The 26,407-nt window shown below is 40.5% G+C and overlaps 2 protein-coding genes across 3 annotated transcripts in view; one reads left to right on the top strand and one right to left on the bottom strand.

Moving 5' to 3' along the window:
* The first annotated feature begins 467 nt into the window (after positions 1-467).
* On the top strand, positions 468-17,596 carry CENPJ (centromere protein J). Of its 2 annotated transcripts, XM_038157824.1 has the most exons (17): positions 468-507; positions 2,039-2,549; positions 3,634-3,757; positions 4,551-4,784; positions 5,446-5,593; positions 6,740-6,845; positions 7,143-8,766; positions 10,839-10,971; positions 11,800-11,965; positions 13,012-13,251; positions 13,867-13,966; positions 15,153-15,259; positions 15,952-16,053; positions 16,164-16,304; positions 16,411-16,495; positions 16,590-16,710; positions 17,272-17,596. In XM_038157824.1, the coding sequence occupies exons 2-17, from the start codon at positions 2,172-2,174 to the stop codon at positions 17,462-17,464; spliced, it is 4,002 nt and encodes a 1,333-aa protein (XP_038013752.1). In that variant the 5' UTR covers positions 468-507; positions 2,039-2,171; the 3' UTR covers positions 17,465-17,596. The 2 variants fall into 2 exon arrangements, with proteins under 2 accessions (XP_038013752.1, XP_038013760.1); XM_038157832.1 differs by lacking the exon at positions 468-507 and having other exon boundaries at positions 2,032-2,549.
* A 1,113-nt stretch (positions 17,597-18,709) lies between these two features.
* The window catches only part of RNF17 (ring finger protein 17), a 40,465-nt gene continuing 32,767 nt past the window's right edge, over positions 18,710-26,407 (bottom strand). Inside the window, exons 30-36 of the mRNA XM_038141708.1 lie at positions 26,008-26,133; positions 23,558-23,662; positions 22,836-22,986; positions 21,799-21,934; positions 20,297-20,486; positions 19,877-19,978; positions 18,710-18,979 (exon numbers count right to left, since the gene is read on the bottom strand). Coding sequence (XP_037997636.1) covers positions 19,880-19,978; positions 20,297-20,486; positions 21,799-21,934; positions 22,836-22,986; positions 23,558-23,662; positions 26,008-26,133 — 807 coding nt within the window. The 3' untranslated portion in view covers positions 18,710-18,979; positions 19,877-19,879. The remainder of the gene's footprint in view (positions 18,980-19,876; positions 19,979-20,296; positions 20,487-21,798; positions 21,935-22,835; positions 22,987-23,557; positions 23,663-26,007; positions 26,134-26,407) is intronic.

The raw sequence follows: 26,407 nt of genomic DNA, 5'->3' as shown, positions 1-26,407 counted from the left end.
TTTCGCTCAGCAAGACAGAGCACGCCTAAAGCACGAAATGTCAGAAGGGCCCGGGGCTGCCTTTCGCCCATTTATCTTTGCGTTCCTCCCGTCCCGCTGCTGTTTAAAGTTTAAAAGGCTGTGAGCAGCCGCAGCTGAAGCACATTGGCGTCCGCAGCCTCTCCCCAGCAGCGGAGCGACGCTGCCCCAAGAGGCCAGCGGGAGCACCCAGGAGCCACGCCGAGCTGCGGGGCGCCTTCGGGAGCCGGGACAGCCCCGGCTCCGGAGCGGCTCCCGCCGCCGCTTCCCGCCCGGACAGCCCCGGCACGAAGCGGGGCACGGCCGCCGCTCTGGGCGCCCATCAACCGCCTTCCCGCCGCGGAGGCTCTTGGGAGCTGTAGTCCCAATCTGCGGTGTTCCCCGGGCAGCTGCGAGGCGGCCCTGCGGCGCTCGAACTACAGCTCCCAGCATGCGGGGCGGCGGGGCGGTGCGCGCCTGTGGCGCCGGGCGGCTGTGCGATGGCGGCAGGTTTGTAATAGAAGGAGAAGGCTGTGGCAGTCGGAGCTGGGCGCGGTTGTGGCGGCGGCCTGAGGAGCGGGGCCGGAGCAGCTGCCTCGCTATATGCGCGGGGCTGCGGGTCGGAGCTGTCGTGAAGCGGGTGCTTCGGGGCCGGGGGTGCGCTTGGGGCGTGCTCTGTGAGGGCGGTGTCGGTGAGGGAAGGAGGGCGCTGGGCCCGACGCCTCGGGTCGACGGAAAGAAAGGGGCTGTGCTCATCTCATCTCCCCGCTGTCGACCTGTGTGGGGATCCCTTTGTCCCTCGTCCCCTTCGCGGGACGAATCAGCCTGATCCCTGCTGGCTGCTCCGCTTGGCACGAAGGTGCTGCTGCTGTAAATTTGATGGGGAGGTTCAGACTGGCAGGCGGCCCTCAGAGGGTCTCCCAAGGGGAATGAGTAAAACAGACCGTGAGCCTTGCAGACTTCAATATGCCACTGCGAGGATCTGCACCATGCTGGGAAATGTTCAGATGCAGGGCCAGGCAAGCCAAGGCACGTCCCATCAGTATTATTGGTAATTAATTCCAATAGGGAAACAGAAGGCAGTCGTTTCTATATGAAATATTTGTATGTGTCTCCAAGTGGCGGCTTCAAACTCTTGTTGGAAACATGAGCATTTTGACTGCGGGAAAATTAAGTGAGAGCTGGCATGGGCTGATCTCTTGGGAATGAGGAAGCTTTTAAGAAGTTATTTCCTGATTAGCAGGACTCTTGAACCTGGGCTGCTGTGGTTGTTTGTCCTTGGAGCCCTGGCCCCTTTTCTCCTCTGTGTTCCCCCTGATACACCACATGCACGGGCAGAGAATCATTTGCCCTGGATTATCTTGAGGAAGCATGGCTGAGCGGCCCGGCTCCTGTTGCCACACTGTCACGGGCAGCAGTTTTGTCTTTTTCTTCCTAAGTGAGGAAATCACTTTGGGTCTCCTTCCTACATGAATTCGTTCATGTTTTATGGCACTTGTAGGATTTGTTGCTGTATTTAAAATTTCCTCTGGATGCATTTTAAAGAAGCTTTTTGGGAGAAGGAAGATAACAGGCATCATAGTTGCAGCATTTCCTTGAGAAACTAAGGAAGACATGAAAATGATAAGTGTTGCATTGAAATACGTGCAGTCAAGTGTTTGTATTTAGATGGACATATCTGAAACTTTGCATTAATATGGAGGTCACGTGGCAGAAATCTCTCAGCTCATCAAGTCACTTTTTTTTGTTGCAGATGTATCAAAAAAATTTGAATCCCTCTCAGTACTGCTGAAGAAAATATTATGTACAGCTTTGTGATATTTGAGATTATATTGGCTGCACTCAAATAATACAATTAAGAGCTGGATTGTGTTGATTTTCTGCACCAAAAGTGTTTGTTACTTATTATCCAAATTGTTTCTATTGACTATGACTTGTTTTTATAAATGTACTAGGTTGGTTATAACAGAGTTGGTTGTATTCTTTTGCTGGGAATCTGTTATTGTAAATTTCTGATTTTGTTTATCTGCTTAATTTCTAGGTGCTAGAAGTAGATAGATAACTGTCCATACCAACTACCTGGAACTTTGAAAGTGATATTGTCTTAAATCTACAGAACGTAATATTATTGTGTTAATGCTGATCAGCAAAGAAATTGGAATACAATTTGCAAGATGCCAACTGTTGAAAATCTGAGTGGTGAGCAAAGCTTCAGTGCACATTGGATGCTCAATAGTACCCGTGCTGGAGTTTTACTGGGTCCTAGTTTTACTGCTTTGAACTTTAGGAAAGAAAATTTGTTACCTGGACCTGAAAACATCACAGCTTTACCTGAAGAAGTGCTGCATCTTTCAGACAGCTGTTCTGTAAGTGATGACTCCCTGTGTGAAGAGTCTGCCAGCTCTCAGACACTTCAGCAATGTGCCGCTGGAACACCTTTTCCAGCAGCAGCTGGAAACATAGAAAGCTCTAAACCAGACCTAGTCCAGGGTGAAGTGGATGGTCAGAAGAAATCCAGTCACAGTGATCCACTCTTACAAAAGCTTGAACAGGTAATAAATATACCTAGAATTCCTTGACATGCTTGCAGTAAGATTTATTTTGTTCCTGCATATGATTTGTTATGCCTGCGAGTAAGCAAGCCCCTTGCAATGAGTGCGTAGGGCACAGCAAGCTCAAAGAGCAAATCCTAAGTTCCAGTTATGCTCACATGGAAGGTGGTGTCCTCCTCATGACGCGCATTTACTGAGAGTGTTACTGCTGTTGTTTCCAAGCTGCACCAGTTCCAGTTTAAAATGAAATTGTTCTCAAAATCATTTTACCTGGCAAGGTGCACTCGGTTCTAGTTCGAGTTCTTCACTTGAGGCTGTGGAAATGGGGTGCTGGTCATTACAGTGGTAGTGCTTGACCACAGGTATTCACAACTCAGTGGAGCTGAATGTTCTTGTATCTATAGCAACATCTTTTGTTAGTTCTCAAAGTAGGTGTGGCATACCTGGTTCTGTTTAGATGAGGAGATATGTTAGTGTTGAATGTGATAAAGTTTCCAAGACATCAGGATAAAAAAGGCCTGGAATTGTAGTGCTGTTATGTTACTTACTTTTTTTTTTTTCTAATGCAATTGTGTCAGTCAATCCACTGTAAGTGACTGTTTGTTCACTTAAAGCTCTTCCCAAATACTGGATACAGATTGTGTTGGCTGGAAGTCTTCAGCAGCACTTTAGTAGATCTTGCAGTTAAGGACTAAGAAGTCCTTGTCCACGCTGCCAGCAGTCCTTGTCCACGCTGCAGCCAGTCCTTGTCCACGCTCCACATCAGCATAAATCCCTGTGTCTGTTGACTGGAGTGGAGAGAGGGAGAGAGTGCGTGTCTCTCTAGAGTAGAATTCCACAAATTACCAGGTGCTATAAAAGTTTTCTCCTGTATTTTACATGACAGGAGAATACTTGCCCACTTTTTAAAAATATTGTCAGTAGTATCAATCAGTGACTAAATAAATATTAGCTGATTTATTGGTATCTTAAGAGGAATTATTAAGTGTCTTTAGAAAGTTAATGGCAATCTATAACAAAATAATTCTGTGGTACATTATAAATAAACCTAGCCTCTAATACATTTATTTATTTGTTTGAAAAGCTGAAGGAATTGCAGCAGCAGAAACAGGAACAGTTAAAGAAACAACAGATGGAACAACTTCAAAGGTTAATGGAAGAGCAGCAGAAGCTACTTAGCATGGTATCTGGCCAGCCAGCAGCTCTTGGTAAGTTGAGAAAGAAAGCACAGGATTACTTTGTATAAACTGAAAAATGTAATCTCATGTTCCAGTTAAAATCTGAAAGTGTCTTCTGGGTTCTTCATTTTAAGATGACTTGATTAGTCAAAGATAAATGCTGCATTGCTTCAGTGCCTGAAAGTTGAGTGCTGCTGAAGAAGGAATATTGTCCTATTTTTATAAAATGTCAGCTGTAATTGTGGCTTGGTCAATATGTGCTGTGATGGGAGCCCTTGCTTCAAAGTAAATGTATTGAAGTGCAAAACAGTTTCTTTCCTTTCTGATTAGCTGCTTCTCACAGTACTTCTGATTGCTTTTAGCTTTCAGTGTAGCCAAATGAAATGGTCCCTCCTTGTTTGTGCTCACACATACCCTATTCAGGTGATACACTGAACAAGGATAGAGAGCTGATCTGTGTTTAAAAACAGAGACTGTATCGGTTTTCCAGTCTTGTTTGCTGGGTGCAGGGAGAAGGGACAGCTCCTGGCTGGGAAAAACTTTTAGAGCTGAGAAGTGGTACTTTCTGCTCTTGGCAGTGTCAGTCCAACCTGACTTAAATGATTGTCTTTCTTTCACTCTGCCCACCTGAGAAGATTACATTGGGGCTTATTTTAAGAGACGAAAATCAAGATTGTCCAGTCACTTATTCTTGGTCAGTGACATAAGGGTGGAGGCTGGGTGATCAATCCTGCCCTTCAGTGCCATTTCTTTTCTCCTGTGGAGCAGTAGTTTTGTGCTACAAATAGAGTGACACAGCCATTTTGTTCCTTCTCCTTTCAAGATTATATTGTAATGGCCGAAAGTCAAAAGCTGAGACCTGGGCATTCCACAGGCGTAGCACCTTCACCTCAGTTGCCATCGTCTGGATATCAGAATATCTTTGAAGACAGAGCTCGTGCTCTGGTTGTTTCTTCCCATACACAAGACAACGATTCTTTACAGAAGCTGAACAACAGAGAATGCACCTCATCTTTGAAGAACAATCTTTCAGAAGTGTCTGCCTGTGAAAAGCAAGGTCTGTGTGCCTCTGAAAAGGCCAAATTGTTTGAGAAACTAGGAAGACAAATACATTACTGCTTAGTCATTTTTAGAAAGATAACTTGATGTGTGGTGCTTTTTTCCCCTTGTCACTGAGAGTAATTTTCTGCTACTTATTTTGAAGGTTTTATGATTTTATTTGGTTTACTTGGTATGTTGGCTTGTTTACTGACAGCTTACGGACCTCAGAATCTTCCTGTTGTTGTTTTCTGTTCAAGTTTGGTTAAAAGCAGCACGAGCCAAAAATCAAATTCTTCTCAATTTATGCATATATGTGTGGGAAACAAGAAGCTTGGTAAGAGAGCTCCCCAGTACAGCAGATATCAGCGTTTGTTCAGTTATGTTTTTAAGCCATACATTAACAATAGCAAAGCAGATGAACAATCAGAATGGATTATTTAAGGTCCGTGGAAAATTTTTAATGCATAATTGCTTGTTCCATTAAAAAGAGAGTGCAAATTCAAATAAGAATTAATTTGGGGAAATCTTAGAACTGTTTTATGTAGGAATTCAGATCACATGGCAATGAAGCTCCCTTCTGGTTTTCACCTGACCTGAATGCTGTTTAAAGTATGTGCTGAAAACTGATTTGTTGTTGGGATGAAAAAAAAACCCAAACGACTCTGTTGCTTTCACAGGAAAAAACCTGTGGTGTCCAGAAAAAAAGATGGAATTATTAATGGAGAATGGAGATAATCACATTGATCACCTATTAGGTGTAAGAAGTGCAGATGTCTCTGAAAATTCCCGTGGAGGTGAACAGTTGTTGACTAATGCAGAGGAAAGGTAATTCAGACTATGATTATGGATTTTTTTATCAAATTACACAAGATTGATTGAACTCTGAGTCCTGAATGAAAGAGTATGATGCTCTGAATTTGTGCAATTTCTTAACAAAGGATTTTATTTTTCTAGGTACTGTGGAGACCTGTGGTAAGAGAGGTTCTTGCTTGGAATTGCTTGTGCTGTAAGAGATGAAATGTTGTGTGTTGGATGAAGAAGTGTGTGTGCAGCCTGGGGTAATGACAGCATAGAAGCACCTTTCAGTATAGCTGGGTATATAAGCAGCGATGATTGCTGTTCCCAGTTTGATTTATTACAACTTCCTATCCACTGTTATGTTCTGAAAGTAGTACTGTGAGGGAGGAGGGCGAGGCTGTGACTTTTTAGTTTATTATGGGGAGTTATGAGTGTTTGAAATGTCCAGGGCCGGGCTGGACAGGGCTCTGAGTGGAAGGTGTCGCTGCCCACTGCGGCAGGGTTGGGAGGTTGCAACAAGATGATCTTTAAAGTTCTTTCCAACCCAAACCATTCAGTGGTTTTGTCATTCTGTGAAATGTGGCTGTGTCTTCCCTGGAGTGGGTGTCTTCCCACCCCCATCCTGCTTCCTGGGGGGGGGGGCAGATGCCTGAAAAAGCAAAGAAAGCCCTGATGCTGTACAAGCAGGGTTCAGTAATAGCTAAAATATTATGTTATCAGTGCTGTTAGCTATGAAAAAAGTTCACACCGCTCACACCATGCCAGCCAGACCCAGCACTCCTGTGAAGGAGGAGGAATATCAAAGAGGGAGACAGGGAACATTATCTCAGTAGCATTCCTGAGTGGAAAGGTGACACTGGAGGAATTGGCAGTGTGACTAAATTATGAGTGGAAGTTTTGGTGATTTGTCTGAAAGAAAGGGTCCTTAAGAAAAGCAGTGAAAGAAAAAGCAACAAAACCTGCAGACAGTGTCTTTTAGGTATGTATATTAACTGTTGCAGGGACTGGATAAACATGTAGTGTTAAAATGCATTTCTCAGATTAACTTCATGCCTAAATCACCTCAGAATTTGTCATCTTTTATGCAATTGCACCATAGGTCTTTGATTACCAGTGATGTTAAACATAGTTATTTTATAGAGAATTATAAAAGTTGTTTTTTAATTACTCTAGACCTATTAAAGCTGCAATACGTGGGAAGAAACAAACTTTTGAAGAGTTCTTGGAAGAACAGATACAACTAGAAGAACAGCGCCTGGAGCAAAACCAGATGTTACAGGTTATTGATTATTACTTTAAAAACCTTCATTCTTCTTTATATATTGTGCTGAGATGTGATAGGTGCTTTAAAAGTGTACAAGGGAGATGCTAGCAGGGAAAGCTAACACTGAATGCAACATTTACATTCTGAAAAATAATAAGCCTCAAATACTCCACTTCCTTAAGTCTTCAGAAATCCAGTAGAGATGTACCATGTAAATTTCTACTGATATCTGGGATTTATTTGAAGAAATCTTCAAACTGTGTATGGAGCTTTTTAACGTTTTATTGTTTGCTTTTCTTTATTCACTTTCAGGAGACAAATGGATCAGCTGTCCAAAAACCAGTGATCAAGAGACCCTTCCTGAAAAGAGGGGAAGGTTTAACAAGATTCACTAATGCCAAGTCTAAAATGACAAAACTTGGAGAAAACACCTCAAAACTTCAACAAAGGGCTTTAGATGATAGAAATGTTATTAAAGTGGACAGATTACAAATACAGAAGAAAACTGCACTTCCTGGCAAAGAACTGGTTTCTGAAAATCCTCTTGCACCATGTAAAAAATACAGCCACCCCCATAAAGTAAAACGTTGTCCTATTCAGAAGACAATGGTACTCAGGAGTCACAATGGAGAAAATATCTTGCCATTAGAAACAAGAATGCAATCAGGAAAAAATCATGATGGACAGATGAGAGATTCTTACCCATCAGAAATTAACAACAAAATAGAAAATACAGAGAACAGAGTAGAATTTGCTAAGTCTAACACTGGCAAAATCAAAACCAAATTACCTGGTGCTGAAAAGTCTCAGTTGTCTCAAGAACTGACCAGTGCCTTTTCTAGTTCTAAACGTCCCATAGGTCACCCTGTAAAAGATTCAGAACTGTCTTTTGAACTTTCATTTCAGAATAAACTGAAGAACTGGGAAAAAGAAAAAGAAAAAGAGAATCTGGAATTAGATGAGTTTTTGTTTCTAGAACAAGCTGCAGATGAAATATCTTTCTCAAGTAATTCCTCATTTGTGCAAAGGATCTTGGAACGAGACCAGCAAACTTCAAAAGGCCGTAGGATGTCTTCTACTCCTATCAAGGCAAAGGAGCAGCAAGTCAAGGCGCTGGCCGTCGAACTTACAAATGAGAGAAATAAAAGGGCAGACAGCGTGGCACAGGAAAATATAAATGATAGCCCAGTTATGCATACAGCCTCAAATTCAGGAACAGATTTTAGAATGAAGGATCCATTGAGTAAAACAGATGGTGCAATATTCTCAGCTTCTTCCATGAAAGCAGCTCCTGCTTTAAAAAGTAATCATTGGATTGTAAATGAAGATAAGAGTGAGGGCAACAGTGATACTGCTACAGATTCTGAGAGTGAATTTGGGGCCACATTGAAGCATGACAACAAAGATGCTAAGACAGCCCTTGTGACCCATAGAGAAAGTGATCCAGAATTTTTTGATTGTGGAAGTTCTGTTACAGACATCAGCAAAGAGGGCAGAAATGGAGATGCTGACCTTGGGTTGTCAGACAAAGACTGCGATGCACTGTCAAAGCAAAAGATTAGAAAAGCTACAGATGAGCACAGAAGCTTGTTGTGTATAAGTAGGAATAAATTTGAGTTTGATGATGAAAGAACATGGAGTGATCTTGATGAAAATTATGTTAGCATTGACTTACCTGAAAAATATACTAAAACACCTTTGCAGATGGACTTTTCCTTTAAGAATGATACAATGGTCCCAGACAAAGCAATAAAGAGGAAAGTTGCCTCAAAGAAAGGAGATGAAATGTCCAAAGAGTTTGCAGTGGACAGTGATTCAAATGGACCTCCTGTATCAAACCTGATGATGAAACTGTTTCCTTCACTGAAGCCAAAGCAGAAGGCAGGCTGCCATCCAGAGCATGAAACCAAACCAAATGTGGAACCAGAGCTGGGAGGTGAGAGAAGAGCAACTGGTAGGAAGTGGTGAGGAAGGCGTGTCGTACAAGTCTTCCCTACTAGTGCTTAAGCTCCAAACTGAAATTACACCAGCGGGTTTAAGTACAGAGCTCTGCTGTGAGAAATGGCCCTATTCTCCCCCTGCATCTCTGGTTGCATGTCTGATGCCAGATCTAACAATTGCACAGCTTGCAGAATGACTCTGATTGGTGAAAACTTCTTTTAAAAAATTATTTATGTAATTGGTGGGTTTCTTTCTTTTCCTTCCCTCTGGAGGCTTCAGCTCATTGAAGTAACTTGATCTGAAGCTGCTTGATCACTGTTTCCAAATGAAGGAAAATAGCAAGGGCAAGCTGAAAATGAAGTGGTACCTTCCTTTCCACCACAGTGGATTTATACCACAGGAGGGTAATGCTATTCACTGTTAGGTTAACTTTTTCCTCTTTTGAAATATAAAGGAGTGGCAGACTAAAACTCTGTGTTTTCTGAGAGTAGTATAGTATCTGCAGACTTCATTTGGAATATGGGATATGTGGATTCATTTTTCTGCTTTGCACAAGTTTGATTTCATCTATGTGGTTACAGTCTGTGCAGAGCTGCCAATAAAACCCCCTGTTGCAGCTGTTGCATTTCTGCTGTCATTAAAAATGGAGTTGTTCAGCGAAAGCATGATGGCACAGCCTCGTATTTAAATCTTTTGTTACTGAGGTTGTGATCTTTGTTCAGACTGCTCTAGTGAATGTTTAGGATTTTGTTTAGATTTTTATGGTAAGCCAGTTGATATAATCTTTTTGGATTTCAGTAAAGCTTTTGATTTCATCTCTCTGTGCCCTTCTGAACAAAATGTCCAGCATTCAGCTGGATAAACACCATCATGTGATGGGTCAGCAACTGGCTCACAGGTCAGGCACAAAGGATTACAGGGAATGGGGTGACATCAGACTGGTGACCTGTCATTACTGGGGTTCCACAGGGCTCCATTCTCTGCCATGTGCTCTTCAACATCTTCATAAATAACTTGGAGACAGAACTGGAAGGAATACTAAGGAAGTTTGCCTACCATACTAAATTGGGAGGAGCTGATGAGTCCCTTGAAGGCAAGGAGGCCATGCAGAAAGGCCTGGACAAATGAGAGGGCTGGGCAATCACCAACCAGATGAAGTTTAGCAAGGGCAAGGGTTTAGCAAGGCTCCCTTCCAAGTCAGGATATTCTGTGATTCATATGAAAGCTGCTACTTCTGCTTATTGTTTTCTGGAGAATTGATTGTGTAGGCTGTCTAAAGATGGCTGCTTAAAGTTTGCAGGAAGAGGGGTGGGGTTGGGGTTTTTTTTAGAGCATTTCAGAGTAAAGGTGGGCAAGGAAACCACCTACACAGCAACATCGATATTTCATCTGTTTTGTTGCATACTCAGACTCTGAAATCCCGTGGATTCTTAAGTAGTGACTGAACAGCAAACTGGGATGGGAAAAAAGCTCACAAAAACCCCTCCCTATTATCAGCCTCTGCAACAGATTCCCCATCAGGGATGGGTGTGAACAGACTTTGTAGTGACTAAAACTTGAAAAAACTTACAACCATAAACTCTCCTGTTTGATATCCCCTATACCATCATACTGTATATATGTACCTGGCATATATATGTGGTATGTACCTACACATGTGCCATATGCACTCATTACACCCTTATACCTTCATTTAATTTCTCTGGTTTGACGTGAAGCCCTTCACATTCCGGTTCCAATATAGCTTTAGTTCTACCAAGATGAAAGATACATTCAGTACTTAAAGTACTACAAAAGTAATGGATCTACTCCATATTTGAGGTCCTTGAGTAAATAGTGCAGTGTTTTAAAACATAACTTTTGTGTTATTTGGATAGTAGAAATTTTTTTGCAAAATTTCTGCTGTCTCTAAATGGTATTTACTGTGTCTCTGAAAACAGTATTTACTTGGTTTTTCTTTTTTTTTTTTTTTTTTTTTTAACAATTTTTAAGCTGGTGTGTGATAATTGTTCACTTCAGCCTTATGAGTGCCATTTGGATAATGCGCATGTGGCTGTGCTTTGACAGGAAACACTGTTCCATCCCAGCTACTGAGAGAGAGACTCGCTGAGTTGGAGAAGGAAATTGAGAGATTCCGAGCTGAGAACACAACTCTGAGTAAGCTCCGTGAAGAAAGAGAGCACGCCCTGGCAAATATCAGGTAATTTTTACTTGAAACATTTTGGTGCATTCACTTTCACAGCGCGTTGCAGACTCTCCTGATGTCCAGTTACCAACAGCACAGGTAAACAATTCACGTGCTTCAGTTACAGTGGAGATTGGTCCAGACACAAGTTGTTGCTCTTTGTGTATGTTAAAATGTAATTATTACACACAATTTAATAGTGTTAAGAACCCCTGCTCAGTTAATATGATGTCCCTAAAGGCTGTATTTTGGAGAATATGTACTTTTGTTCTAAAGGATAATACAATCCTGAATTAGCCTTGCAGAACTGGTCCTAATGTTTTCGCTTTGGATTTGACATTTGTGTGTACGCACTGAGAATCTTTTAATTTGAACAGGGGCATTTATAAGTGGCATTTATAAATTATAGAACAGAATAATTACCTCTAATGACATAAATGGGGTACATCTGTTCCTACCACAGCCACTTTTGTTTTGTTTTGTTTAGGAATAGCATTGTGACTTTAGCTAACGTTTAATTTTTGACCTCCTATTAGCAGATTCTTTTCTCTGGTGTTTTTGGGGGATGGTGTTCTAATGTTTTGAAGAATGTGGCAAGATTTTGGCCAAAGCTTTTCTAAATTCAGGATAATGTTTGTGACTTGAAAATAGAAAAATATATATTGTTGGACTTCAAACACCCGCTGTGTGACAATTCTTAATCCTTAAATAAGTAATACTGTTTATAATTAAGTCTTCCTGGGGGTAATAAATGCTGAACTGCATCTGTAACCACAAGACACTGAGTCTTCCAGATATAAAGGAGATTTGGGCTAAAGCAACAACTTTGTTTCATAATTACAGGAAAGAAATTGCAGACTTTGAACAGAAGAAAGCCCAAGAACTGGCTGAAATAGAAGAATATAAAAAAAAGGAAATAAAAAAACTGCAAAAGGAGCGTAAAGTTTTTGAAAAATACACCACAGAAGCTAGAGCAATTCCAGATAAAAAAGAACGGGATGAAATTCAGGTATAAAAATATATTATTATTCTAGTCCACATAGGAACATGTAAGTTCACTTAAAGGCAGTCAAGAACTAAATTCTGACTTAGTTCAAAGATTACAAGTGATTTCAAGATGTGAACTGCTAGCAGACCTGGGTTAGTGGTGAAGTTGGCAGTGCTGGATTAACAGCTGGACTCCATGATCTTAAAGTTTTTTTTCCAATCTAAATTATTCTAATTGAGGAAGGGAACTACAGTCTTTACAATGCTGTTTGATGGTTTTAAGGCAAAAACTCCTCATGAGCAAATCTTTTTGTCACATTTCCATACGAAAAACTGCTAGTGACTGATGGAATAGCTTCAGCTTTGAAACAAAATTACTGAAGTTAAAATATTAAGTTGTAAGTTTTTATTCACGGTAGTGGATCAAAGTGCAAACTAGAACTCCAGAAGGGTTTTGTTTGTAACTCTTGTACAGCCTATGTAGTAATCTTCTACAATTTTCAAAGTTACATTTTATTATCACTTATAGGTCTTTAGGTATCAGTGATGTAAAGAACAAGATCTTTTTCTTCCTTCATTGTCAAGATGTATGGTATATGAGATGCATAAACAAACCATATTAAACATCACACAGGGATTTCCCTCTTCCTTCCCTACAAATTTCCCTTCAGAAAACTGAACTGACATTTTCTAAATTAGGCAGATTTGCATGTGGATTTGTGTGTTTGTGTCCTCCCTGTTTTCTGTGCCAAGATTTTTGAAGGGCCCTCCAAGGGTAGCATTAAGGATTTTGTGTTTGTATTTGTACTAGCTAATCTAGGAAATGTAAAGGATGCCAAGAAAGCAAGAAAAACAATTCCTGTGATTGGAGTAGAGCTTATAAAGTTGGTATTTAATGTAAATAATCACTCTTTCAGGAAAGAAAACTCTTCCTCACCTTTCACGCCTGCACTAATAAGCTGATTTGATCTTTTTGCCACTTATGCCTTTTTTGCTTCTGTTTGTATTTCTATTAGAAACTAAAATATATTTTATTATATTAAAAATGAAAACATGCATTTTCCTAAGGCTTTAAAACAGCAGATTGCAGAGTTACAGGAAGATCTAAAACGAAAAGAGGCAAAATGGTCGACCACCCATCGACGCCTGAAAGATCAAATAGAAGCTTTAGTAAATGAGAATTTTGAGCTAAAAGAGGAAATCAGAATTATGGAGAAGTTTCGTCTAGAAGCCTGGAAAAAAGTAGAAGCTGCTGGAAGCAAGAAAAAAATAGAAAATCCTGGGATGAGTCTAAATAGAGCAGAATCTGTAAGTTATTAATCTTGGTGCTTTAAACATACTTGTGTGAGTACTGGTGAGTTTTCTGTTATATACTTGGTCTCTAATAGCTACAACTTAGCTGTTTACTTTTAATTTACTGATGTGGGGACAACACTAGTGGTGACAGACACAGAATTTTGTTTATGTCATATTCACTGCAAATGTCAATGCTTACAATGTGCAGCATCCCTTTTGTTGAGGAACTCGTCTTGGAAATTAAAAATGATGCAAGTATGAAAGAAAAGTCTGATGGAGTCTAAGCTGTGAACCTCTTCCCCTTTGGGATCAACCAGCAAACCAAGCAGTTCACAATTGTCTAAAGCAGTTATATAAAGTTTTGAAACTATAACTGTTATTCTGGATTACTTGCATCAAATTAACATTTGAGGTTTTTGATAGCGAGGGAGCTGATGGAGGAAGAGTTCAAAGTGCAGCTTGGGCTACATCACACAAACCCTTCTGCTGATCAAGTCTCAAAACTGTATAGTTTGTGAAGAAAGCTTCCAGTAAATTTAATGTCATATGGTCTATAAATTTTATGGACTCTGTGTGAACAGTTATGATTACATGTCACATAAACCACAAATACTTCCTTTCTTTTAGTGTCTACCAAATAGAGGCCTAAAAAGTCGAAGTGCATCTCCACTTCTTCCAGTACAGAAGTGCAGCAAGATAAATGGCAAAAGTTATTCACAAGCAAAAGGTAAAAATATTTGTCTATGCAGAGAATTCTGTTAAGTCTTTAAAATAAAATGAATGTGAAGTTTTGCTTTGTGGAGCGCATTACCGCCTCAAAAGGAGATAAGAGTGGGAGGTGTTATGGGCTTGAGCATGTGGATAAATACCTCATAGGGTGGGATTCTGGAGAATGCTGTGCTTTCACTCCAGTTTTGGAGTGAAAAATGCTTCTGGTCATACTTGATGGTCTGGAGCACTGTAGAAGCTGTTTTCTATAATCAAAAATGACATTCATTACTGGTGTTCTCCAAGCTGCAGATGTTGGTTAGATAAGAGTCACTGAGTGGTTTGGGTTGGAAGGGACCTCAAAGATCATCCAGTTCCAACCCCTTGCCATGGGCAGGGACACCTTCCACTAGACCAGGGTGCTCAGAGCCCCATCCAACCTGGCCTTGGACTGTTACGGGAAAGGAGCATCCTCAGCTTCTCTGGGCAGCCTGTTCCAGTGCCTCACCGCCCTGACAGTGAAAAATTTCTTCCTAATGTCTATTTGAGTGTTTGATAACATCAGAACTGATGTGTCTCTTCAGAACCTTCTGTTAGCAGATCTGTAATCATATGGGCAATGCTGTGGCAGGTGTTCCTTGTTCACAGTTAGTTAGTGTCTGCCTTCCTAAGGGATAATCACATATGGAAAGTAACTGCAGGGTGCTTTTTTGACACCTCTGACAGCTCATCCAACCATCATGTTATCTGTTACAGGAGTATGTTCCAGAATTGAAGATAGTTTTATTTTGGTAATTTGATAGGAGAGACATGGGAAAAATATGCTGATCAGTTCCTTTTAAAAGCTGATATTCCTCTTTGTTCATTATAAGGCATCACTAATAATGTTGTCTAAATTTCTAGGAGGGGCAAATCCTTTATAAATCTACAGAGATTAAATAGGAGAGAAAGTGCATTAAATGTCCATTGTAATGATTCTTCAGTTCTAGCTCCTTGCTGACACACAAAACAATGTCAGTGATTGATTCTTTTCTGATTGATTCTTTCTTTTTCTGCCACATTCTGGGCATGTGCCTACCCTTTTAATAAGTATCCTGCTTTCAGTTTCTACTGCAGTTAAGAAACGTGAGTGTCCTGTACAGCTTGACCTCCTATATAACTCTTAAACCACACTTTAATTTCTCTGTCCAATTTAACTATTACAGGTGTCTCAGTAGGAAAACTTTCTAGAACACCTGCATCAGGACCTGCTAATGAGAGAAAGACCTCTGAGGCAATGACAGCACTGGAAGATTCTTCTCCGACTTTTATGGTAATAAGCCCTGTGTCTTGATTTGATTTTCAAAGGAGGGAAGAAAAAGCATGAAATAGAGAAGTTAATGAGTATCTGGAGGGTGATTGATGAGGCTGTTAACTCATCTTTTTGTGTTCTTCAGCTTTTATTGTCATAACAGAAAATGGCTATGCACTAGTCAATGAGGAATGTTTTACCTTTGTCTAGTAGTTGCATTATTCTTTGGCTCAGGAAAAATACAAAGTAATAATCTCCTGCTCTTTTGAATTTTTTACCTTTTGGGAGGGTTAAAGAAGGATGGATGTTCATATGCTCCATTTAGGGCAACTGTGCAAGGATCTTTTAAATAGTTTAATTCTCTCTTACATTAATTGCTGCAGGTTACACTTAGGCTTTAGAGAACTTGATAGTTTCATACCACGATGTGGATTTCTTAAGAAAATTGAGCACCATGTTACAACACATCACCGAATACCACTTTAGTCCAGACCACAACTGACCACAGATATCCAATGATAGCTCAGTCTCCATCTCTTGTACCACTTGAATTATATTTTGAGTTGCTTAAACCCTAGATTGTGTTTATGCCTCCCCATATTCATCTTCCTTCTGTGATGCTCCTTGTCTCCTAAAATACCTGTCACTCTAGGAAAAAAGTATATAAAGACAAAGCTTGATTTGAGGATTTGAGTTTTTGCTTGTCATCTCAGGACACTTCTCCTAATGAAGCTTATGTGTCACCACCATCTGCTCCTGTATTCACTTCAAGCAGTGAAGAGATACAGAGAGAAACTGCTTATCCTGATGGAAAGGTAAAATGAGAGCTTGGCACTTGGAAATTCTGGAAGACAGCTGTTGGGAAAAGATGAGTGAGAATGTAAGTGTGAAGGCTCAATACTGACCCCACTCGTGTTTTCCTTAGGTTGAGAAGGTTTTGAAAAATGGCTGTCACCTTATATTTTTCCCAAATGGAACATGGAAAAAAGTGGGCTCTGATGGGAAGACTGTAACTATAACCTTCTTCAATGGAGATGTGAAACAGATTATGCCTGATCAAACAGTGGTAGGTATCCTATTCTGCATTTTTCAATAAATGCTTATTTAGCTGCATGTGTACCCTCATTTAAAACTTCTCAGTAGTTACACTAAATCTCAACTGTTGTCTGCAGATTTATTACTATGCTGATGCTAAGACTACTCACACGACATACACTGATGGCCTAGAGGTCTTGCAGTTTTCAAATGGACAAATAGGTAAAAGAAATCATCCAATCCAACTGTCAGAACTATTGCCCAGATATAAATACGTGTTTATGTAATAAGCATATTGTCTCAAAATACATTTCAGAGAAGCATTATCCTGATGGCAAGAAGGAAATAACCTTCCCTGATCAGACAATTAAGAGTCTATTTACAGATGGCCAAGAAGAAAGTATCTTTCCTGACGGCACCGTTGTTCGTGTGCAGCGGTGAGCTTTTCCTTCTGGGCGCCCCTGGGCCGGGCAGGGGATGGGAGCACTGGGGCTCGGTGACAGGGGCACTGTATGGTGACAGGTGTGTTTCTACATCTGCAGGTTTACATTTCAATGGTCTACACTGCGAACACATATTTACTGCTTGAGTTTTGGGGTTTTTTTTGTTTTGGTAGCATGGAAGAGGCATAAAGAGTGTGTTGTCTCATACCCTAACCTTGGAGACTTCTTGTACATAATTCTAGAAAAAAAAAAAAAAGGAACCTGGATGGTGTGGGAAGCAGGTAACTGATAGTGCTCAAAATATCAAGTTTTAAAATTCCCTTGTTCACAGTGATGGATTTGATGCAGATAAAGTGCAGTGGAGGCTCTCAAGTATAAAGGTAGTCTATCGGTTTTGAAGAAACACATTTTTGAGTATGAACCAGCTGAGATATTTAACAGATTTTTCCACAAATACTGTCTTCCTTCACTTAGGCTTACATATCCAGTGCTGGTTCTGAGAGTAATCTTACACCAATGCATAATCCTTGGGGTTTTCTTTCCCCTTTAATGCAGAGATGGAACTAAAACAATAGAGTTCAATAATGGCCAGCGAGAACTGCACACAGCACAGTTTAAGAGACGAGAGTATCCAGATGGGACTGTCAAGACTGTGTACACGAATGGACAGCAGGAAACCAAGTACGTCTCTGGGAGAGTCAGAATAAAGGACAAGGATGGTAATATTATCATGGACACTAAGTTGTAGACCATTCAGACTTCTGCTGAAGTGTTAGCACATCAGCAAAAATAATGTACATTTCTGTAAACAAATGAAAAAGCTTAAAGCTTGTTGTGTATATATTATTTATAATTTTCTCTAAATAAATTTATTTTTCAGTGGGTGCTACTACATCAGCGCTTTTGCTAATTCTTTTTTCCCATTTCTATGTTTAAGAGACAGTTTATCGATTTGGTATTCGGCCATGGCACTAAAAGGGTGTTTTTTAAATCAGCTGTCAGTGAAGACTCAAACAACTGCAGACTACACCTTATTCTGGACATCAGTTTACTTACTGCTTGACTTGAAAGACCAAAGGAATGGCAGTCTTGGTTTGGACTATTATTTTTCCTTCATCTCAGAGTTAGGAGGCAACAGCATTAGCAGACTGCAGTGTCTGTTCTACAGACTGCTCTTCTATACTCACAGGGCTAACACAGGTGAGACTGGGGGACAGGTTCATTCTCCAAGCTACTGAGAAACACCAGAAAATTAAGAAAAGTCATCTCATCCAGTCTTCCCACCTAACAGGTATTTTCAAGCTGACTTGTCTTTCAAAATTCTGCAGTACCTACTATCAAAAGGTTGCTGCTGGGCTGGCTGCTTTAAGTCTCCATTCCTGTGCATGTTGAAAAATTTGTTTCCTTCTCTCACACAGCAGAAGATACTTTCTTCTCCTTGTCTCCTCTGCCCCCTCCCCTTTTTCTCCTCAGCAAAGACCAGCTCTGTCCTTACAGGGTGGCAACGAGAACTGTGCTCACTCACACCCAGAAGTTCCCTGGCTGGGTGCAGAGACGGGTCGTGGCCTTTAGGGTCAAACTGCTCAAACAGCAGCTGTTACATAATTCAGGGCTGAGTTGCTTTCAAGAGGGGTGATAAACAGCAGGGTTTTGGTCTTCTTTAAATGAAAACATTTTGAAAATGAGCATGAGTTCTCTGGGACAGCACCTAGGACTTGTCTAGTTAGTACCAGAATATGTACTGGAAGTGTGACAGGCTCCTTCCATTGCTTGTCCCATTGTGCTTTCATGGGAGCTTGAAGGAAGAGATGTGTGCAGGGCTCTGTGTGTATGAGCACAGACTGAAGCAAGCAGGTTCCCTCTCAACAGCCAGAGAGCCAGAGGCTGCTTTACTGGAAGGGTGACTGAGCCCTGGAACTGGCTGCCTGGAGAGGTTGTGGAATCATCACACAAGTGTTCCTTGATAATCTAGACAAAGCTCTCCTTGGAGAGACTGAGCTTTACAGGTAAAGGATTTAGTACAATGAAGAGACACCCAAAGAAATCTCACATGCTACAGCAGTAAAGGAAAATAAACTTTCAGGTGCATGCTGACCAAACTGTTTATTCCCAAACTCTGAAGTGAAAGAGGTGTAACAACACCTGAAAGTGAAAACAGAAACCAGCAACAATACAAACGTGTTCCAGAACAAAGACACTAATGCAGCCCCAGCTGTTTGCTCCCTGTCTGGTGCTGGGTGGAGATGTCTGTCACCAAATAAACCTGAAACACAACAAGAGTTCTGTCACAATAATATAACTTCATCTTCCCTCCAAGTCTTTTAACAAGATGCTAGGAAAAGTGTCCCAGCATCAGCTTTTGATCTAATTCTTCACCCCTATGCATTAGGTCCATCTACTCCTATGAGAAGGTTATCACAGAACGATACTTAAGGCTCCAAGGCCAGAAAAGACTGAGATGTGGATATATAGTTTCACTATTCAATATTATAAAGTGTTAGGAAAATCATCTGTTCACATCTGCTAGAAGAGTGCTTATTAAATGGGGAGGAAATGGGAATAAATAAATGGGAAGGAAAAATGACATAACAGGGTTGGGCAAGAAATCTGAAAATCCAAATCTCTAGTATTCCCCCTGGATACCACATAACCCTAAAGAAGAGCTTTATACACATAGTATAAAGCTCTTCATTAAAAATATTCCATGTGTGTCTAGACATGTGGACACCAGCATGTTATCATGGATGTTTGCCTGAGCAACAACCACCGAGAACCACCAGCACCTGACAAAGATTAAAAGCAGAAAATAAAAGATTAGTTTTGGTTGGGCAGAGTACACTGCCACATCTGCAAACTGCCTTTTTCAGTTACTGGCAGCAGAAGCTCTTTATGTTATACCACTCCAGGGTTCTTTGTTTCAGTGCCTGTTAAGTTCTTAAAACTGTGGGTTTCAGTAATGGTATGTGAAGAAGTTAATTATTAACAACTTTTTGTTTTATGCTAAATCCTTTACTAATAAAATAGATATGTGGACAGAAGGGATTTTTTCTCAAATAAACTTAAGTTGTCCACATTACTGGCAGTTTACACTTCACTTAGAACTTCTGAAATCATCCTGCCGCAGTGGTATGAATTTGTAGTTCATGTTCACTGTACTTACGTATCACTGATCCAACTCTGCAAGACCCATTTCTATCAGCTTCAGATGAACCAGGTTTTTGTCATCTCCATACAAAGAAATGGTAACCTCCGGTGAAACAGTCTGAAAGTTTACAGTGTTGACAGTTACGGATTTAAATCTCAAGCTGATATTGAATGATTTCACTGTCTAAATGGAACCATGAATATAAAAAGAATACCTCTGTTTTAAAGTAAACTAGTTTTAAAATAATAGGAATGCTCGGAAACTTTGTGACTGCAGAATTAAGAACATCACCCCATTTTCTCTTAGTTTTCCTTCATGGTAAATGGTTTTCAATTTTAAAGTATGAGAATTCACAGTAAAACAAAGACTTAGAGTGCTAGTAAGAATTTTAGGCTCAGCAAGAAGCAGGGAAAGAAAAAATAAGGCATTTCTTACAAGTATGGAAGCAGAAAGACGCTTTCCTTCAACACAGTCCACCATGGTCCACAACGCTTTCAGGCTCCATTCTGGGGAATAAGGAATTCTTTCCACATTTTTATCATCTGAAGCAGGTCTAAATCCAGCCAACAGAACTCGTACTGCTTGAACGGGGTACTTCAGCAGATGACAAGGTATGTGACGCAATCTGAAAGCAAAATGAGAAGCGTTTGCCCACAGCAATCCACTGGCCAGTAAGGGCATCAGGATGGCTGAGCAGCTGATGCAGCACTTTCATGGTGTGGGAACCAGGATTGGAGTCTGGGCTCTACAGAAAAATGCCAACATCAGACCCAGCAATTCCTCAGGCAGGGCTAGGCCCTCTGAAAGACAGCACAGGAGCTATCAGAAAGTAGCCCAGCATTAGAGACTCCTCCCCAGTACCCTGCTCAGGGAGGAGTCCCAAGAGCCAAACAAAGACTGCAGCACAGGAATCCAGGAATCCAATCATCACAATGCAGCTCCACAAACCTTTGTGGTCCAAATGCTTCACACCTGAATGTGCTCTAGACACGCTACTGGAAATAAGTACCTGGGGTTTACACTGTCACCTCCCCATTCCTTATCTTTCTATCCCAGAAGCAAGGGAAAGGGGAAGCAGAGAAATGCAGCTCTGAAACAGAAGAGACTGTCTCCCAAGACCCTAACAGACTGTAAAGCACAAAAATATGTAAATGTGTTCAAATCTGCACTTCTGCATCATCTTCAGCAAGGAAGTGTACATTCCACAATAAGTCACTGTGATTAAGCAGTACATATGTGCGTGTATATATACATATATATAGGTTCTATATATGTACTGTAGTACTATGTCTTATCCACATATATATATAAATGTATATGTATGAGAAATTCAGCCTAATTTTAGGCTTATGGAACTCTAAAAGCCTGGGATGTTTGAGACACTCAGCTGACATCTGTGTCAGCACAGGAGCAGTCCAGAGCATCTCAGAACTGCAGAGAACAGGGATTTGAACATCCATTTTCCACACAGGCAGAGCAGGGTGTGTCCCACTCAGATACTCCCTTATCCCTTGGTTTATTCCCCAGAAGTCTTCTGTGTAGACGACAGTCACACGGGATTGGGATTTGTTTGTACACCTGGAGGGCTCAGCCCTCGTTTTGAGTAAGGTTCTCGGATGCAGAAGCAGATTAACCTAAGCCCACTAACAGGTTAAGTAAGTGGAGGTAATGGAGAAATCTGGTATTATAATAATGGGCTTCTCAGAACAACCTGAAACAGAGAAGCAGGTGCACAAACCCCACAGCCCAAACCAGCCAAACCACTTTCTCTCTAACTGAAATCCAGTAGTAAATGATGGTAAAAATAATACATGTAGTTCTAGAAAAATTAATAATAAACGTAACATATATTTATTTATAAGTATGTATTTTATGATTTAAGTGCATACATACATACACACAGACATTTTACATGCAGTTATTTCTTACTTCTTTACCTGCTTGTTGGGGCAACTAAGTAAGTACCATAGTCAACAAACTGAACCAGAATCTGAACAGGCACAAGCTGTGTAATAGAGAGGAGCTTTGCTCTATACCATAAACCATCCACATACTCTGCAAGGCAAGGCAGTTCTGTAAAAGAAAGAAAAAACCAAAACCATCACATAACCCCCCACAGTACTCAGTGCAGTACAAACTGACCCTGAAAATCCACTTTACTCTGTGACCAAGATTAAGTCTCCTCTTCCTTATCAAAACTGTACTACAATTTTGTTCTATGCATCCTCCAATTCTATCTGAACTCCAATCCAATCAGTACTATGCAATTTAAGTCAAGTATCTCTACCTCACATGGCAATGGTGAGAATTAATAGCAAATTGCTTGGTTAAAAGATAGTGATCCAAACAGCTTAATGTTCCAGCTTTTCAACTTGGACTCATCTGCACAATCCAGTTAGTAAACAGATGGATCTCCAGGTGAACAGACTTGTCTGGAAGACAGGAGGCAGATAATGCCTAAAGCCTCACCCAGAGTTTTATGAGTTGGCAGAATAAAGTATGAGTGAGAACTGCTTTCTTCACCACGTTTAAGACAGCCACACTTGGGTTAGCTTAGGCCCAACAGCTGCGGACATTAAAGTGGTGCTCCTTAGGGCCACACAACTTCTAAATATTTATGACATGATTTTCTGTACATAACTTTTGTCTTTTGAATATTTAATACAATTGTCACAGTTCAGTTACAGGTGCCTTTAGGGTTAAGTTTTATTACTGCCAAATGTGATCTAAAGTCAATTCATAACTCTAACAGGCATTGGGAGTTCTGTCCATCATTTTCCAGTGGAGGAGAATGACACAAAAGCCTCAGTTTAATCAAGAGTAAAAACCTATTACAGTGTATCATGTAATTATAGTGTGATCTTACTCCTTACTCTCCACAACTTTTATTTAAAGATACATACAAATACAAAAGGAAACTCAGGCTTTCTGAATATCCACACAAAACAACAGGGAAAATAAATACACAATGTACCTTTTTTGAAGTTTGTTAGATGAGGAAGTGTCTTTACAATTTTATTGCACCACTTCAGGGCTTTACTAAGGCTCTCTGAGTCACAGCTGGCAGATCTCTCAGTGGCAGAGCACTTTGTAAGGTTCTCAGAAGAATCAAGACAAATATAAACCTATTTAAAGAAAAGGCTCTGATGTTACTATTTTTTGCAGTCAATTTAGAAATGAGGAATTCCAACCATTATTAAAAGATTACTTTTAATCCAGATCCCATCTTTGAAAAGTCCAGCATCTCCTTGTTCCCCCTTTCTTCTCTATTTCATCATTCAACATTAAAAGTCCACATAGGAATCTTTTATTCAATCAATGCACATGACATTCTGCCTCTTTCCTGGGAGACTGGCAGAACTCCAGGAAGTTGTGTGGGCTTACACATAACTCATTCTTGTTCTGCCACGTTAAATTCCAACGACCTATTTTCTTATTAAAAAAGCTAACTACCAGACTGCAGCAGTGCAATCCTTTCAATTAATTTTTCTAGAGAAATGATTAGTGTTTCACTGCCCCCACCTATGAGGTTATTTCAACTAAGTGTTCATCCAGAGAGCTGCCCCACACAACCCCCTGCACCAATAGCTCAGGACCATGTTGCAGCCTCTAATGCTCTAACATTGCCAGCTGTGATCTCCTTTTCACCAGCTCGATGGGACTCCAGCATGTGAGATGTTGACCAGACACACTCACCTCCTTGGGGGACACCAAGTGGGTAACTGTGACAGGAAAGGTTTCTCCTGGAACAGGCAGTGGTTGCAGCAGGTATGAAGGTGAAAGGTCTCCTTCAAATACCCCCTAGACCAAGACAGACTTCAGCTGAGCATCATACTGAATACCAAAACAGAAACTATTAGGTATGACTTCTGGTTCAAAGGAGTTACCTAAGAAGGTGTATAATAACAATAAGCAGTGTGTCCTTGATGAAAAAAAACTGACATTGCAATGTACAGATAAAGATTTTTCTCAGTAGCACGGCATTGCCCATTGTATCTTCTTTTAGAACCATGTATTTTACAGTCTGAATTCTACATGTCATTACTGCATTTGGTTCACCACGAAATAAACCCTGGTGCATTAAATTATACTTTTAGAAGGATGTATGGCACACAGCTCAGGTAGATCATAGGTCATGAAAAGAGCTCTTAATATCTCTTGTACTTAAAACATGAGGAGTAACAACATGTACTATTTCTCCAAAATACATTTTTACACATTTACTTGAGGAACACTTTCCATTATGCCCCAAGAGAAAAGTAGAAGCAACATATATATCTGAAAAATGAAACAATAAATTGTGACCCTTTGTTTCCCTTGCAGGATTTGACAGAGGATGCAGTACAAAAAACCATTCTGCTCCTCAAACTTAGCTAGTATAAAAAGATTTTTTTCCATTCAAAGTATGTACTCCTACAAGTAAAGAAAGGATGTCTAACTAAATCATAGATACACAAACTGAATGCCAGATTTCTGCAAGACTTATCAGGAGCACTGTGCGTCAGGAGCCACCTGACTACGCTTGGACACACACACCTGGAATAAGAGTCACTGCTGTAAAGCTCAGCACACTTGGAGGTTCTGATGCATTCTCCAACATCCTACTGCCATTCCAGAAATCTTTCAGGCTAGTGCCTAAGCTAGGATTGTCATATGGTAACAAAGACCAGCTCCTAAGCTCATCAGTGAGATGTGCTTGCCCTGTGCTGCAAAGACAGAGACGCTGTCTCTGGGTGCAGTGAGCTCTGCATAAGCCACCATTAGCCGTTGCAAGGCTCACAAAACAGAATGAAGTCCTTATCAGCTTAACTTACCCCAAATCACAGATTTGAAGCCGGGAAATAAAGTTACAAAGCTATAGAATAAAATAATAGATAATGGTTACACCTTACATAAAAATAATTCACTTTAGCTGTCTTGCGAGCATGGCTGCTGAGTCTCTACAGCTAAAACCAGAGCTGATTATGTCTGAATGTGTTCAGAGCTGCTTGCTTCCCACTTCTGCTGATCCTGAGATTCAGCTTGAGTTCTGGATACCTTGCTTCTTCTCTGGTCTACAACTGAACACTTCTGGTGTCTGTTTTCTTACAGATTGTTCTGAGTCACTTATTCCTGGAATGGATCCGCTTAATGCTATTATTCCTTGAGGAAAGCATTTCAGGCTTTCTGAATGCTTCTTGCTTACAACGTTCTTACACAGCTTCATTTTTGTTTTCCAAATTTAATTTTTGTGTTAAAGGCACAAATCTCATTTCCAGATCCATATTTAGTTTGCTGAAAGCTGTGCGTCCTGCTGACTTTATGAAAATGCAAGAAGAGATTGATTTACAATGAGGTTTTCCATGGTTACTCAGTTCTAATATACACTGAGGGATTTTTCTAACTGCATCAAGAGCCCAGTGGCAGACAACTCACGCTTTGCACCAGCAGTGACAGCAGCAGACTCTGTACTGGAAAATTATTTTCTGAAGCAAAGATGTACATTGGAAAGAAAAGTACATTGGCAGACTTAAACAAAATTAGGAGAAAAATGCAATAACAAAGTCTTAGCAATTTAAATAAACCTGATCCTCAGATTTCAATGAACAAAAAAATGAAAACAAACACAGAGGAATTACTTATGTATGGGTTTTTTGTGTTAAGACAATGAAGTTAGGTGGAAATTTCAATCCTCCCCTAAAGATGATTAAGTAAGCATCCCAGACTATCGGAATAAAGAACCTAGGTAACTCCCCTATAAAGCACTGGTTTTATGATTAAATACTTGATTTAATTTACTCCACCCTTGGATATATTTCTATGAATAACTAATCCCTTCAAGTGATAAAAGTACTACCCTATTCCTAGTGTTCTAGAGGAACACAAAAACTAGCTGGACTTTAAACAGAAGTGCAAAAACCTCTTTTCATTACAGAGCCCATGAACAAACTCTTGGCAATTTGCTATTCCACACAGTCTTACCAGCACATTGTAGCTCCCCATGTTGTGCTGCAGACCTGTGTGCTCAGTCCTACTGCTGCTTACAGCACAAAACCACACAAATATTAAAAAAGTAACAAATCCTCCTAGGTCACAACAAGCAACTGAATAATCTTTCCAAAGTTAGAACAACAACAGCAAAAGGGACACACACACACAGGTCTCACCAGCTTTTGTATGTCCTGGCAATCTTCAGCAACACAGTACCTCTGGTATGCCATGAAGGACGAAAGTGACATCCCCCCAAAATACAGGCTGATGGACAACTTGCCCCATGGGTTATCTGGTAACTCCTGTTTTACACAGGACAAAACAGGATTGTAAACTAGGACTGAAGTTTTAGAAACAGTGACCAAGAAATTCAAACCTCTCATGTTGATATAAGCATAACACTCAAAGACCAAGATGCCTCTTAACACCAGTTGTAACACAAATGGGTGTCTCTCTTTCTGACATGGAAGCACCAATTGCTCATCCTAACACTGAAACATTATCCTATGTTTGCTCCCTCAAACCCTTCCCCTTCACAATTTATCATTAAGCTGTCTGAAATGGCTTGTTTTCAGA

Source organism: Motacilla alba, chromosome 1, assembly GCF_015832195.1.
Source record: "Motacilla alba alba isolate MOTALB_02 chromosome 1, Motacilla_alba_V1.0_pri, whole genome shotgun sequence".
In the NCBI taxonomy this organism is placed as follows: Eukaryota; Metazoa; Chordata; class Aves; order Passeriformes; family Motacillidae; genus Motacilla; species Motacilla alba.
Note: the sequence above shows the minus strand (reverse complement) of the source record. Positions and strands in the feature narration are given on the sequence as shown.

Excerpts from the sequence above, each read along its gene's own strand:
- CENPJ (XM_038157824.1), top strand. The coding sequence starts at position 2,172 with ATGCCAACTGTTGAAAATCTGAGTGGTGAGCAAAGCTTCAGTGCACAT. Across the intron at positions 13,252-13,866 it reads GTCTAAATAGAGCAGAATCT|TGTCTACCAAATAGAGGCCT; the intron begins GTAAGTTATTAA and ends CCTTTCTTTTAG. Across the intron at positions 15,260-15,951 it reads ATTCTTCTCCGACTTTTATG|GACACTTCTCCTAATGAAGC; the intron begins GTAATAAGCCCT and ends TTGTCATCTCAG.